At 43.2% G+C, this 16,547-nt stretch overlaps 2 protein-coding genes across 2 annotated transcripts in view; both read left to right on the plus strand.

The window, feature by feature from the left end:
• Positions 1-1,395: 1,395 nt before the first annotated feature.
• On the plus strand, positions 1,396-6,776 carry LOC121615464 (transmembrane protein 200C). The gene is made up of 2 exons (XM_041949823.1): positions 1,396-1,476; positions 4,620-6,776. The coding sequence occupies exon 2, from the start codon at positions 4,653-4,655 to the stop codon at positions 6,210-6,212; it is 1,560 nt and encodes a 519-aa protein (XP_041805757.1). The 5' UTR covers positions 1,396-1,476; positions 4,620-4,652; the 3' UTR covers positions 6,213-6,776.
• A 1,975-nt stretch (positions 6,777-8,751) lies between these two features.
• epb41l3b (erythrocyte membrane protein band 4.1-like 3b) overlaps positions 8,752-16,547 on the plus strand; it is a 54,668-nt gene continuing 46,872 nt past the window's right edge. The window contains exon 1 of the mRNA XM_041948269.1: positions 8,752-8,808. The gene's annotated coding sequence lies outside the window, so the exon portion shown is untranslated. The remainder of the gene's footprint in view (positions 8,809-16,547) is intronic.

Here is a 16,547-nt window from a genome sequence, read left to right on the forward strand (position 1 = left end):
AATCAGACTGAAATACAGAGGAAGCAGAAAGTATGTCATACTAAACTTGTTGTAAATCTGGAAGTGTGTTCTCAAACTGATTACTGATTGGATTCAAGAGTTGCTGAGGGAAAGTAATCACTTGAATATGAGATATTCTGCAGGGAGATTGATTTCTGGTGTGCTTTAGGCTGGGTTCTGCAGCTAAAATTGATCCAAACTTTTGAAGAATGTGCAGTAAATATGACATTTTTGGCACCAAGCTGCTTATCCACAGCTACTTAAAATGACTGAGATAAGGATATAAGGACACCTGTGCAACTCTCCAACCACTAGGCCTGTACTCAGGAAGAATATAATGGCTCTCATAATATTTGTACAGATTGCTATGAATCTCAGTCAGTGCCTTTCTTTCTCTGATATCTTGGAACAACATATTCTGGAATATCTGTTGTTTTTGTTCGCAGTAACAGAGTTTTAAGACACTATAAGCCCCTGGAGCTCGGAAACATCTGTTGTGTGTCACTGCATCTTCCCATATTGCACAAGCTTAGAGCTATATTGAAAGCTGCTCCAGACCTCCAGACCTACACAGCTCCGGTTAACACCACGGATTAAAGGCGGCTCTTTAAACCCCCCTGGATTATTCCCCATGTCCGTGTCTACTCTGACTCCAAACTGCGGCATGCACACTAGAGTTTTCTCTGTTCTTTCCACTAATTTATGCCATAAACAAAACACGTTTCTGGGTCATAAACTCGCAGTCGTCTCTCCGGAGAATCAGCACTAAAGAGTAAGTGCATAGCTGCTGCCTCTGTCCCCAGTCTCGCATCACTGAAACACATCTGGACTCCGTCACATTTCATTTTATTTAACATGAGGACACAGCATTCAGGCAATTATAGCAATGTAACCCAAGGGGGAGAGACATGCAAGGGAAGGGGCATAATGATGAGTTTGGTTTATTTAAATTTGCCTCTCACCTGCACTATATGTGCAATTTGAAACCCATAACAGTAAGTATTCATGCATCATAGATATCAGATGTATATGTGCATGCAATTAAGAAGCCTGTGTGTGCTTTTTGTGCTTGCAGGCATAAAAATCCCCAGACTACTGTGCAAAAACAATCATGTGTGGCCAAAAGGAACTGGCATGATAAACTATCAGGTTTAATTCTTACTGTTTTTTGTGTCCAGACGTGTAAGAAAAACTTGTAAAAAAAAAAAAAAAAAGAGGGAGAAAAGAAACATGTGGGAGCGTTTGGAGTATAACATACAGTGTGATAAATGTCCTGAACAGCCCTCGTTTTTTAGGCTGCCCAGTAATCACCACCAATAGAAACGCAGTTGGCCCGCCCCTGCCGGTCTATTGTGAATCTGCGTTCAACTGGAAACCACTCTTCCAGCCTTGGCACCAAAGTGGCGCACCACGACATGCACAGCTGAACGAGGAGTGCGCCTTTGAAGATGCTTGATTGTCGAGCCTCAATTTCTGGTAAGAGACTCGCTGCTTTAATGATTTCACTTCGTTTTCCCACCATCGGTTCCTCCTCCGTCCTCGCCTCCAGCTCAACATCCGAGCTTCTTTTGTGCTTAACAGAATCCACATCGGCTCCTAACATCGAGGTAAAGCAGGAGCTGTAGGAAGTCCTTTAATTGTGTGACAGATCGGTTTAGTTGGGGAGTGTTTTTGATCTGGAATAAATCGACGCGCGAGAGTTTTTATGGCAGCTTTGGACTTTGATCTTCCTGCAAATTGGTTTGAGATAATTCGGTTTGTCTTAAATATTTGACACATCATTCAAATACGCAGGAGACATGAGGTCTCAGGCAGCATTTAGAACGAGAATCTCTTTATTAAACTTTTATTTACGGCTGCGATGTTGCCGTCAAATACCGATTTCTAATAAGTTGTAATGACAAATCAGACACTGGCATCATGCGCGCAAATAAAAGCATAATTACGACCACACAACCGCTCTGAGTTGTAGCGTTAGTTATGGGAGCATGGGCTTCGTCAGGCCGTGGAAGAGGTGTGGATGTTTGTCATCTGCCTGCACCTTGTGAGCGCAGATATACGGTGTTTGGCACCGCGTCGGAGCGAGATGTGCCGCCGTGGCTCTGCATATTTTCAGGGCGCCTCCAACTCCAACAGCAGCTCGTATTTGCTTCACGGGCTTTTCCACCAGAAGGGAAACAGATGCGCCGTAATGTCAACAGTCGATTTCTCATGCAACATTGCGCGAAAAAAAAATATATGCGCCCCCGCAGCTTGGACGGAGCGAGCGTCAGAGCCGGCCTCCTCTCCATCCTGCCAGACGGGCAGCTTTCAGGAGACGGACCGGGGAGTGAGCGGCGTCCAGTTCAGCACCGCAGACAGAGAAACAATCGTCCACACCCACTTCTGGTCCACGTTACTGATGCCCTTCTCTCTCCAAACACAGAGAGAGGTCCGCCGCCCACGCCTCATCAGGTTTAGTGCAGGTTGACTTGCTCTCGCCCGGGAGGCGTTTGAGTGCTTATTGGATGTGATATACAGAGAAAGTCGCTATAAACAGCAGCTGAGCACCGGTGCGCTGTTTGCCGAGGCTCAGGTGCAGAGCTGTGCGCTACTTTTTCCGTGGGAGCTGTCTGTAATAACTTGGATCATGAAGAGATTTCCAGGGCTTCCATCATCATTATTTTTGACTGTTCAGGCTTGGAGAGAAACACCCAAAGCAGCCTCTGAAAACGTCTTATTAACTGCTGCTCTGAAAGGAATCTGTGGAATAAGTTATTCATGAACCTGAGCCCTAAGTCATACACAATTAGGCGTGATTAGTCTAATTAAATATCTGGCTACCAGCACAATCAAGCAGGGAATTCTGGAGTCTAAGCAATCAGCCTTATCCTCCGATTATTGTTCACCACATGTGGATGAAGCTCATCAGCAGATGTCTGCAATCACGAGAAGTGTTGGGGGCTTCGTTGCCCTCTGGACCACCGCCTGCACTATCTTGCTGCGTAATCAGAAAACCAAACCAAACATCTGACTGCGTGTGGCAGAGGCAGCGTTGGCTTAGATTTGCCTTCGTGGTGTGCTGCATGTGATGGAAGGATGCTGTCGTCTTGAAGCGCAGCTGTGCTGGTTGATGGCGAAATGGATTTGGGTGGAAAGCAGGATGGGGGGGGGGGGGTGTTTGGGTAGAGAGATTGGTGCGAGAGAGAGGACGAGAAAGAGAGTAAAAAGCGAGAGCGAGGTGGGGAGAACATGCCTGCTGGCCTCCTGTCTGGACACATTACGTTTTCATAGGCTGATATCGCACCGGCATGGCTGAATATAGATAAATAGCACTCCTTGTTCTCTGCTGTCAACTTGAGTATTTGTCTGTGTTTCGCTCACATCATTGTGTTTATAGATTGAGCTGCAGCAGATAGATGATATCTGCTGATTTGGTGACCGTCTGATGACTAATGTTGCATCTGCCTTTTGTGCAAAGAAGCAGCATATACCTGTAGGATAAGATTCAGGGCCGGAAAACAACTAGTGGATCCGGGGGCAAAAACAAGCTGTGGGCCCCGTTTTGCCCTAAAAACCAGCCAGTATTCTTATATTGGAACATTAAAGCCCCTAAAAATCTTAAGTATGTCACCACAACAGTAAATGTTCCTGACTAAAAAGTCGAAAACATCTTTAGGTATTAATACGCAGCTAAACTGCTTCATCAGGACTGTGTGGGTGTCATCAGATTTGATTGACGAACAACCCACTAATTGTCAGCAGGTTTTGATTCAAATGTCGCTAAATCCTGATTGGCACCTAGAAGTTCGTGACATCATGTTTTTCCGACTGTGTCCCGCCCACTTCAAACCAGCAAGAAGAGCACAGAGGAAACCGAGCTACATCAATAATATCTCATGTGAAACAAGCAGAACTGGTCTAACTTTGGCAGGAATGTGTGCGTTCATATCGGACCCCATTGCCAACGGTTCTCTAAAGTTATTAAAACTAGATTTTTACACTGTAGAGGTCCAGTGTGCAAGATTCAGAGGGATCTATTGTCAGAAATGGATTATAATATTAATGAGTATGTTTTCGTCAGTATATAATCCCTGAAAATGAGAATCATTGCATTTTCTTCATCAGAGAATGAGCTCTTTATATCTACAAAGGGAGCGAGTCCGCCATGTTGCACCGCCATGTTGCACTACCATGTTGCACCACCATGTACAGTAGCCCATATTGGACAAACCATATTCTAGAGAGTTTTTTTTTTGCTTTTTTAGTAGCCACCATGAGGAAGGCTGAGAGTATTCAGATGCCAGATACCACTAAATCCTAAAATCTCTAAGGCCATTTCAATTTTTATGGTGTTTAAGTGTTGCATGTCACCAAACAAATGTGAAATTAATCATAGTAAAACAAAATAATTGTCACAGACTGAACCTGGGCCCTAGTGGTTGCTAACGATTACTTACCCGCTTTGTCCAGTCCATAATCCAGCCTCATATGTATAATAAATATGGATTATTTGTGTAATCTCTTAGTGGAATGAACATATTTCCTCTGCGGCGGTCTCTAAATGTATAAACCCTGCTTATCATGTACTCTATATCATTAACCTAATGCACTCTCTTTTCTACTTTGTGTCCTGCCAGGTTGAGTGACAAGCCTGCTGTCCAATCGCCACCATGATAGCCACAGGTGGCCTGCTGCGCATGAACAGGCGCCAAGATTCCCTCCGCTCGAAGAACCGGGCGGAAAACAAAAGGAAGCGGAAATCCAAGAAAAAGAAGAAGAACGACGTGGTGGTGGTGAAGGGGAAGCTCAATCTGTGCTCCCCGGCCGGTTTGGTGGCTGGTGTTGGAGTTGTAGTTCTTATGGTGGGGATTTCCATGGCTGTACTGGGCTACTGGCCCAGCCACAACCAGCATGAGTACCAGGAGCGCCGCAGAACTGGAGCGTACCACACCAACAGGATGAGCTTCTCCAAGAGTCCAGCCGTTTCCTCTAACTTGACCCGTGATCAGCCTTCCTTCAGCCAGACAAATGGGTTCAACCAGAGCCATTCTAACAGCAGCACCCCCGGCCCCTCCCGCCACTGTGGCTTCCTGTGCGACTTCCTGGATAATTACCTGTACTCAGACAATCTCAAAGTCTTCGGACCGCTGGTGATGGGAATCGGCATTTTCCTCTTCATCTGCGCCAATGCAGTCCTCCATGAAAACCGAGACAAAAAAACCAAAATCATCAACCTGAGGGATATCTACTCCACCGTTATAGATCTGCACAGCATACGCTCAAAGGAGTACTCGCCTCTAAATGGTCTGGTGAACTACACTCAGTCCAAGAACGCGGAGGGCCCGTCAGGCTCGTTCCCTGCCAGCGGGATGCTTACTCGCGGCTCCTGGCCCTCCACTGGACTCAGTTTCCAGGGCGAGTTAGGCGCCGAGGAGGTGTTCAGACGCCCGTCGTTGGCCAGCAGGCCCCGTAGCTGGTCCAGAGATGTCCAGACCTTCACGGACACCGTCTACAGCATCTACAAAGACTACAGCAATAGCAGCGAGCAGGCGCCCCAGCCGCGACAGTGGGAGACCACCTCCATCGTCACCTCCTCTGTGAACGCTTTCACCCTCCCTGTGATCAAACTGAACAACTGTGAGGTGGAGGAGTCAGAGAGAGCGGAGGCAGAGGGACACTCAGAGGAAGAGGTTGTTATTGAGGCTGCTGCAGAAACCATCAGAGAGGAAGGACAAGCCAGCAGCGGGCAGACCGACCAGACGGACACCACGGAGAAGGACGCCTCGACGACAGTTTCCACCCCTCCCCATCAGAGCCATGAGGAAATAACCACAGACACTGCTGACCGACAGGGGGCGCCGCAGGCTCAGCCTCAACCACAGTGGACCCAGCTGTTTCCTCCATCACCTGTTGCCAGGGCGATGGGGTCACGGCTGTCACTCAACTCCTTCACAGATCAGCCGAGGTCCGCACGCCGCTGCAGCCTGTCTGTGTCTGCGTGCCGACAGGGCGACAGAGCCAGACGCTTCAGCTGCCCTCGCCTGGAGCGCTCCAACAGCAAGGGCTACATCAAACTGACTGACCTGGGGGGCGAGTCCTTCGAAGCCCCGGACACGGACACTTCTGTAGTGGCCACCGAACAGGAAGTAGCAGCGGCGGCGGGGGCAGCGGAGGAAGAAGCTCAGGGAGAGGACGATCTGGTGACGCCCAGCACCTCTGCAGAATCCTAGACTAACATTTTCCTCGATGAGCCTCTGAAAACTCTTCGATGTCTCGTTCTTTGCTTCATAGCTTCTTCTCTGATCGCTGATGTGAAGCTGGCCATTGCAGAGGGAGGGAAACGTGGAGAGTAAGCAGCTAAAGGACTATTGAAACATAGCCATGAACACTCAAGAGCCAGGCTCTTTATAAATACCACATCCACAGCTCAATATTCAGATGTAATTTTTCTATTTTTTCAATGTAGCAGAGCAATACTAAAGACTTGTAAGAAGATTTAGTAAAGATTTGTAAAAAAAAAAAAAAAAAAGAAAGAAAGAAAAAGAAAATCTGATCTGATGAGTTTTAACTTTTCTTTTGTATAACAGTAGGGCAAACATTGTAGCTTGTAGAATCGCCAAAACTGTCACTGAGATCTCCTGTCTGACATGTTGTACTGTAGCATTAACATATGCCACAGAAAGCTAAATAGTCTAGAATTGTTTCTCTACATTGTTGTGTGACTACCACGTGAAAAGGTGAACTGAACTGAATCTCAGGTAGACGTTTGGTTTAGGAACAGGACCTTGAGGACAAGGTCCTCCCCTCTGTGCACACTTCTTTAAATGAAAACATTCATGGTTGAATAAATGACTGTAACACCTCCCAATGGGTCGAGTAGGCGTCTTTGTGTGATATTATATTAGAAGGTCAGTTGTGTTTTCTCTAACAGAATTAGGAAAAATGAAATTAAAAGGATGAAAAACTGTTGGATTTTGATTGATTAAGTGTGTGGCGAAGCTACAGATGGTATAGATTCTGCTTTCCTGCACTTTAGCAGCGCTTCTCATTACTGGGAGAGACTGCAGTGATATTGATGTTACATTATCTGTGCTAACTGAGCTGAGACCAGTAACCTATAAGCAACCTTTACAACAGTCCTTTTAGTGATTGGATTCACGATTAAAAAATGGAAATTAGAGGCTTATCTACTTCAGCTCAGTGACAAATCAAAGGAAAAAATCATAATACTGTAAGTGTCTTAGTCGAATGTTTGGGCAACATGAGCCACTAGAACAACTTCAGTGTGTCTTGGAATAAATTTAACACGTCTCTGGAACTCCTGCCCAAAACATGTTCTCTCATTTGGTGTTTCCATGATGGTGGCGGTGGAGAAGGCTGTCAAACATGTCGCTCTACACGTCCCATCTTGTGGAGCGAAAAGCATCTGATTCACATCAATTCACACCCTTTATGGCCTGTATGGAAACATCTGCATGCAATGTGTTACTTTACTTATTTATGCAGGTTTTTCTTTCAATTTGTCAGCTGTTTGTAAGCGCTTCATCAACACATTTCTTTCATTTATTCATATATTTATTCAAGTGTACAATTTTAAGGTACTTTTCTTGAGTACTTACCTTTTATACTGTTTTATAGATCTACCCAATATGTTTCAGAAGACGTGTTGTAGTTATTTGACAGGTTAAGGATTTGCATGTAACATAAACTCAGTTACCAATTAGGTGTGCCCGGCTAAAGCTAATGCAGTCTAATACAACAGTCCTGCAATTAATCCTGCCCTCATAAAGCCCCTCATAAAGATGGAGCTAAAACAGTGTCAACAAAAGTTGAACATCAGGACCTTAATGAAGGTTGTATGTTGTATTAGACCGTATTATTTTTAGCTATGTGTATCTAATAAATTGGCAACTGAGCGCAAATACAGTAATAATCTTAAAAATATAAGGGGTTGTTACAAATTTGAACTACCAAATAGTATATGACATACTTCAAATTATCTCCACCTTGACCAACTACAGAATCAAAATACATCAAGTAGAAATACTCCAATAGTATACTATGTACAAATAGAACACTGCTGCATAAGGAGTACTTTGAGTTTATTGTGTTTTTAAAACTTTAATAATTTGCACTTGTTAGTAGTTAATGGAAAGAATTCAGTATTATGTCGGTTGAATTAAGACTCAACTTTGCAGGCATGAAGCGTTTCATGTATCTCAGCCTAACGAGGCCATCTAGTGGTCATGTGACACACAGATTATTATCGAACGCATCTTGTAAGGCGCCACCAGGCGGCGCCGCGACATGCTGGCCGCTCGTCACCGTGGGCGTTCCCGTTCAGCAGCACCATGGGGGCCGTTTGTGAGGCAGGAGGGGCGGGGTTAGCTCGGCTCGTCTCTGGGAGGGTTTGCCAAAGCAGGCGCTTACAGGTGTCTGGTCCTTTGCACTCGGACGAGCCCCGCGTCGGCATTCCTGGTCTCCGGTAACGCACACTGGTCTCAGCTGCTGTTTCGGGACCTTGTCTCCTCTCAGGTAAAGTGCTCTCTTGTGTTTCTTTCAGTTTGTGTGTGCGGCGTTTAGCGCCGCAGAACTTCCCTACATATTAACGCGTCTGCTGGACTTGACTTTTTGCGTGTTTTGCGCAGCCTGAACAGCCCATTCAGGTTTGTCAACATCTGTTTAAGGTGATTTCCAGGATCTGTCACTGCGTGTGTTCACTCAGTAATGTTTTCTTTCATTTTCATGTGTGCTTCTGGGTCAAACACCGGGGTTTCCACACACACTGTGACCTGCTGCTGCCTCGGTGACTGGGAATGTGAAACGGTGAGTACAAGCGCTCAGTCACAAAAGAGGGAAGTGTGACACAGAATGACTGAGGCAGAGCACATATAGCAGATAAAAACATGTCGTAGGAGACAGTTTCCTGACTGGACACACTAAAAGAGACTTCAGGTTCAGCTTCTCTAATTAAGGCTACAGGGCCAGAGGGTTAAAGGGTGACTAGAATCACAAAACCACTACTTCTTTTTCTGTCCTGGTGTTAAAATGACTTAACAAAACTATTCATATTCCTCTGTGACATTTGGTCTGAGGACCTCTGAACATGACTCTGGGGTCTAAATCAGCATTTTTCTGAGGCGATCTCTTAACTCATTCCTCCTCATATCTGCTGAGCAAGCACATTTCATTTCACACACACACACCTGATCAAAGGTTTGCTGGGCACAGACACACAGTTCGGAAATGGGAAGTCCTCACAGTGTGTGCTTCCGCTCATATTCTCCCTGAAATAGAAATGTGCATGAATCAATGAAGGAGGAGCTCTTTTTGCTTTAATACACACTTTCATTGGCTCTCAGCTGCACATATGGACCAGAACAGGCACTTAAACTTAATCACATGATCATTTTTCTCTGTCATGTTCCATACGGCTGTAATTAAATCTTACTTGATTTGAAGTGTTTTAGTCTGTTTAAGGTGGACTGTTGCTTTTTATGGCGCCACATGGTCGTTCTTGCGGTCGAGCAGTTTTAGCAGGTTTATGAGGTGGGCTGATGGAGGTGAATGTACAACACCGGAGTGATAAGGCTGGGCAAAGTCTGCGGAACTTGCTCATTGGCTGAAGGTGGAGCGTACAGCCCTGCACGTTTCTCCATAAGGTGAACGGATGATCGGAAGCGTTTGCTGAGCTGATGCTTTTGCCGTCCCCACATTTAACTTTAAGAGGGCTTAAGTATATAAAATGCTTCTGCTATATGTCAAACCATAAAGGCAGGAGAGGTAGCATTATTTCCTGCCGTGCTGATCTTATATAATGTGCAGTTGTCTATATTAAGAGTTGTGACCAATGGCAATGGACTCCCAGCGAGAGAAGTGTCCACGCAGTGCACTGTATGGAAAGAAGAAGTGATTTCAGACACTGAATGCTCCTTGAAATTACATTCAAAACTCTCCTAAAGGCAAAAACCAAAGCAGATGTGCTGCGTTCTTCAGATTGAATAAAGTCACAAATATACGATTTTTCTCCAGCAACAGACAAATGGACAGCCAATTGAAGCTGCTGAAAACTTGACTTCAAATCTTCAATGTCCAATAGCATTTGATACATAGTGATAATATAGATTATAGTCACGAAAAATATTCATGACACCAGATAGTGATGGTGGTGATGATGCTACACACAGCTGTTTTTCCAGGTTTGTCAGTCTTAAGAGAGTTTAGAAAAAAAATGCTCTCAGTCGCAGGTCATTGCTTTGCAGTTCAGTGATTTTATGTAGTTGCACGTCAGCTGGTTCCACGTGAAACAGCAAATATGTTCAGTTCCTTTTGTTTACTTCTCATGTCCTGAAACCTCTCACCAAACGTCTGAAGGAGGTTTCACACTCGGCAGATTATTCAGATGCCACAGCAGCTTTTGTTCTTGCAGGGCAGGAAAAACAGTGTTTCCTCTTTCCAGTTGCCACAGCTTTAATTTCAAGTCAAATGGCCTGGAGGTAGAATGGACTCTGCAGTGCCCCACTAAGGCCTCTTGAGGTACAAAGTGGGATAATGAGACCAAATGGGCCGAACCTTATTACGGCTAGCTGGTTAGCATGCTCCTGTCACTCACTGTAAGAAACTGATGGGGGAAAAAAGGGCCTTTAATGGTGGAATGCAATGTAGGAGACACATGTATTATTTCAAAACAAGAGGTTTCCAGGATGCTGCTGTGTGACAGCACATTGCTGTAGCTGGCAGCGTACGATGGAAATGCCCCGTTTGAAAGCTTGAGTGTCATAATCACACAACTGTAAATTGAAAATGGAAAGTTTGCGCTGAAAGATAGTAAACACTGTCATACATGCTGTAAATTATGCTGTACCAGCTGTAACATGGGAAAGTGTATTTAAATTTTGTGGGTGACCATGTTTCTTGCCTGGTTTTTCCAAGCCGGGCCGCTGGAACACAGGAAGGTTGCAATTATGGGCAGGCAGCGGGGAATTTCCAAAATCTGACTTTGACTGGAATGCAGCACGTGTACCAGAACTGTATGTTTCACCAGGTAATAATGCTTAAAGATGATCAGACTGATTGAAAGATCTTTTTGAATGTTATTTAATTCTTTACTCTCTTTTGAGCACCTCTGCTTTTCATACAGGATGACATAACAAGATTAAATCTCCTCTGTGGCTCAAGGAAAGAGTTATTCACAGTTGAAGCTTGGTCTGCTGCAGATATCTAAGGCTCTTTGAGGTGCTACAGGAGAGATTTCCTGCTGTTGTTTTGTTGTTAATGTTGCCAGTGATAAAGACTATCTCTGACTATTCATCTGAGGAATTTAAATCAATGCCACTGTCAGTCCAGTTCATGATCAATAGCGCTGCATTGTTCTGGAGGAGAAGACGTTATTTTACCTGATGCTGCTCGATGCGGTGACTCGCTGTGCTGTGTTTGACTAAATGAAGGATGTGGACGGGTAGCGAGTGAAAACAAGGGTTAAAGGTTATAAGAAATAGTCTGCAAATATCTGCCATTATCACAAAGACATTTCAAGGGTTGTAGTAGAGTCATTTCTGTAGACGATCTGTGGAGTAAAAGGGCTGAGCCAAGTGTTGAGTTATTACATTACGCCTACAACCTTCCCACGGTGCACATACTGTATGATGAAGACGGTGGCTCCATTATTAAACTCCCACTGGGATAAAAACATGCTTTTTTTGATCTCTGAAGCTAACTCTTCTAATAGTATTACTTTCTTTTTAACAACAAATGTAAAAAATATTCACATTTTTTCATTTTCTCACAACTCAAACCTATTTTTTAAAATATAAATCACATTATTTTCATCTGAACAGGGTAAACCATTTTGCATGAACTCTCTCGCATGATCAATTACAGCTGCAACTGACAACAGTTTTCTTACAGATTAATATGAAGGCTGTTTTCTCAGTTTATCAATTAATCGAGAGATGTCAGGGAAAAAGTGAAAAACGCTCATCACAATTTCCCCCAAAACCAAGTTAATGTCTTCAAATGTGCTGTTTTATCCGCCCCACAGTCCAAAATCCTAAATAGTCAGTTTATTATTAGAAACGATCATGTTTGAGAAGCTGGAAACAGTTAAATTTTGACATTTTTTGCTTAAAAAATCACTTATCCAAATAGTTGCAGATTACTTTTCTCTTGATTGATTGATTCATTAGTTTCATCTTTTAAAACAGATAGTACAGTAGTAGGTTTTTTTTAACAATACTCCCACATGAAACCTCCTATGACACTTTAAGCTAACATCCAGAAATCCTGTCTTTTCCCAAGACCCCATGTTTGCATCCAAATGGCTAGAACTAATTTCTTTCTATAAATGGAGAGAATTAAAGTTGAAAGTGTCAGTAAGCCTGTTCTGATAATTGATTAATTGTTTCATGCATTTTTCAAACAGAAATGTCAAACATTTTCTGGATCAAATTTAAAAACTTGGGCCTTGCCTTGGGCCCATGAAATTGTGATGTGCATTGTTTCTTATTTTTACCAGAACATCAAGAGCATCCGCCTCAAGTGTAAAATGCAAATGAAACACTCAGCGCAGATTTCTTCCCCTCAGGTGTGCAGTCATTCACAGTCAGTGAACGCCACACGTGAGTGCAGCGCTGCTTACGATCACCAAAGCCTTCAGGCCTGGAGGAGATAACACGTATGACTCAATCTTGTTGAGTGGAGAGATAAGCTTGTTGGGAGTCTGGTTATCTCCCAGCATTGCCTGATCACTTGAGAGCAGTATGGGGCTGCCTTTGCCTTATAAAGCTGCAGCTCATGGGATGGCACCTTGACAGTCACTGGGTATTTATAGTGGAGAGTGGGGCTGAGCTTCAGACTGGGCTCTCTTTGAAGTCCTCCTCAAATGTGCGTTTGTTTGCTGCCAAAAACTGGAACCAGTTTTGCTATGAACAGCTTCCTTTTATCCTTGCTTTTTTATCTTTTTTAAAATAATTTAACTAAAGATATAAAGCATACGCATCCATTACAGCCTGACCGGGACTTGTCGATACTGGTACCAACATTGCAATCTTTTTTTTTTTTTTTTTTTTTAACAATCATAATAAGGATCTCTTAGGTTTTAATTTGTTTTGTAATTGTGACCAAGATGTAGACTTAGCGGATATTTTAGAGCTGAAAAATCAACTTGCGTGCTCTCTGGTGGACAAATGATATAAAGGTGGCCATGTGTCCGTATATCAGTGCAGACCGACTCTGAATGTGGTCTGAGCGATGGGATCTCAATGCATCTTGTGTACTATCACACCTGCACTTAGAGCCACTGGTTGATGCATGCAGGTGCAAACAGGACCAGGGTTTACCTCAAACCTAATTCAGGACTTCTGTTCTACAATTTCCTGTAATGTATACAATCATACAGTCTATCTACCATTAGCTAATATTGACTAATATATCGGCCTGGCCAGTTTATCCATCAGTTCTCCTTTGCATATTACGTTACATGAAGGGAATTTTTAGGGATGTCTAGTCCGCCCATCGCTTTGGTCCAGCACTTAAATATCCCAGCAACTATTGGCTGGAATCTAATAAAATTTGCTCAGGCATTCATATCCTCTTCAGAATCACCTGTAATAACTCTGGTGATCCGCTGACTTTTCCTCTAGCGTCATCATCAGGCCCAAACTGTCATTCGCCCATTACTTTAGTTTTTAACCAAAACCAAACTTAATTGCATTCCCATCATTCTTTGTGTTTAGTGCAAATTTAGCAAATGTTAGCATGCTGGCACGCTAAGCTAAAATGGTGAACATAATAAACATCATACCTGCTTGACATCAGTGTGTTAGCATTGTCATTTTTAGCATGCTAACATGCTACAGCCTCACAGAACTGCTAGCATGCCTGCAGACTCTTGTAGGGCCTTTTTTTTTTACAGACAGAAGTGATTAATTTTAGGTTTTATTCTACAAAATCAAATTAAATGTGTCAATGAAAACTGACAACAACAGAAACAGAAAGCCTGAGTGAATAAATTGTGTCTTTTTGGTTTAGAAAGAAATAGAAATGGTTCTTCTAAGATGAAATACTGATATCCATAGAAAGCTAAAAGGAGAACAGTGATTCTAAATACTGCCTCAGATTTTTTTTTCACAACCACACTCCTCACATGTGCTGCCCCTCCCTTTCTCTAAAAGTACCTCGTCTGCAATCACTTGACGGACGCAATCACCGGCCTCTGGCTTTCCAAAGGTTGCAAATACATTTACGATTCCTCAAGATAACATGTACTTCCTCCATGCAGAAAAACCAAGACGGGAGCGCTCCTCGCTGTCTCAGTCATAATCCCTTTGCACGTTAATCTGCAGTATTTACTCTTGGCTTTACATGAAAGGGAGCAGAATTTGAAAAGATTGACTTTTCTAGCAGGAGGTGTGGTGTGATGAGGGTGTGTTCAAGATAGGGGGTTGATTTGGGAGCTTTGTCCCAGTTTGAAATGTCAGAATCAGACTCTAATTTGGCATATATGCTTGCTGACCTGCAGCCCTTTTGGGAGTGAAGGCGTTTACAGCTGAGTAGAGCCGGACAGCAGGGGATAGTGGCTTTAGTTAGTTAGCAGAGCTGGAGCCAATTCCCTTTGAGTTCACTCAGTTCAAAGCTTAATTTTAAACAGCAATTAACACGATAGCCATAAAGTCTCAATAATGTATTCATATATTGGACAAAGGAAATGTTTTAGATTGAAATATCAGCCTGAGGGTGCTCTAATTAAAGACTTTATTTCAAGACATCATCATCCAGTGTAGCCCGGTAAAATCACTGGTGTTTCTCCATGTGTGAAAACCTGAACACCAAACAGATATGTGATTCTGTGTTTGGGCAGAGATCCTTTTTATCCCTGCAATTATTTTCGCCCAGACCCCGGGGACAGCAGGGAATGCTGGCCTGGACTTGTTGTTTTTAATTGGATCACATGGGTGATTTGCCATGTATTGTAAGGGACATGCCTCAATATAATTATGTATTGATGAAGTGCCAGCTTGCTTGTTCTGACCGCGGCACTGGAAATTGGATTGCTGTAATGAGGTTCATAAGGTTACTGATTCTAGCGAGTAAGTATATACACATTTTCATACACACCAAGATCTGCTAATTAAAGTTTAAGGTAAATGTGTTTTTTTTCCTCCTAAACATGGTCTTGCAGAGTGATCCTGTATAGTAACTATGTGAAATTAATTTTTTTGCACACTTACGTTGAATCAAACTTTAATTGCTAACTGCCAAATAGCTGCATAAGCAGGAGATCAGTATAATGCAACCTTATGTTGCTTAATTATGCTAATACTCGTTAAAATAGTGGGAAAATCCTGGATTGGATTCAAGGCTAATAGAGTTCAAGGTTAGGCTTCGGAGCAGATGAGCTGCACAGGAAGTAAGTGTCTGTAGGCAGCAGAAAAAAGTGAGGAGTTAAGCAGCCACATAAGCTTAGCAGAGTCCAGAGATCACATGCTGTCTGTCTTGTGTGGTATTAATCATTCTGCTGACCAAGGGCTGCTCTGGAGGCCCTGAGGAGTCATAGATCTGCACTCACACTTATCTGCAACTCACTATACATACAGAGAGCGAGGAGTCATAGACGATAGAAACTCAGAATGGCAGATATCTCTACAAAGGTGTGTTTGACTGTAATCTGTTACCGCAAACATTTCCTTAAAGCATCATTTATCTCTAAGACTTCCGCTTTTCCAGTGAATCCAAACTGTCCATAGATCATTTGTCAATCAGCGTATTACGTTCCAAAAACGAAGATTAGAACTCAAAACATGTGACGGCAAAGTTCAGAGTCTTTCTTACATGCATCAGACAGGAAATGACAAAACTGATCAGCAGTTACTGACTTCCACTGATGAGTGTGCTGCCTGTTTTATATTACACAAGCATCAAAGGGCATAAAAAATAGAAATGAAGTGCGCTTTAATGGTTTTGTTCTCTGAGAAACTAAGTGGTTTTGTGTCCTTGTACTTTTCCAATCTACATGATGACTTTTCTTGGAATTCATTGTGATTTTTAAAAGTCTTCTGCTTTCTAAAACTAGTCATTTGATTTATTAACGTTAAATTGTTGGGCTTTTGGAAAGCTTTGCCGGTACTGCTGATGCCACTGAAAATCAACACTTTGAAGCTGTCATCTATTAGCTCATTGTTTTTGTGCTCCAGACTGACAAAACTAAAACAATGCCAGTGAATATAAAAGAGTGAGCAGCAGATTCCCGCACAAGAGGTCAAACAAGCCAACTGCATGCCGGCAAAATGGACCAGAGCTGAAGTAAACAAGTGACGCTGAATATTAGACTTAAAGGTGGGCAAGAAGGGATTCCCAGGAGATGCTCCTGCTGATAAGTTTTTCTAGATTGGCCATAAAAACGTGAACGGCTAAATGCTCATACACGTTTTCTCACAGCAGACGTTTTGAATTTGGTGTAGAAAAATAAAAGCGTATCTGTCCTGTCAGACATGTGTGAGATGGACGACTGATGCTCAGTCTACTACAACAAAAGTATTTCTTAAAACAGGGTTTTTCCTCCTCCTTCT

The sequence above is a fragment of the Chelmon rostratus genome, chromosome 12, assembly GCF_017976325.1.
Source record: "Chelmon rostratus isolate fCheRos1 chromosome 12, fCheRos1.pri, whole genome shotgun sequence".
NCBI classification, from domain to species: domain Eukaryota; kingdom Metazoa; phylum Chordata; class Actinopteri; order Chaetodontiformes; family Chaetodontidae; genus Chelmon; species Chelmon rostratus.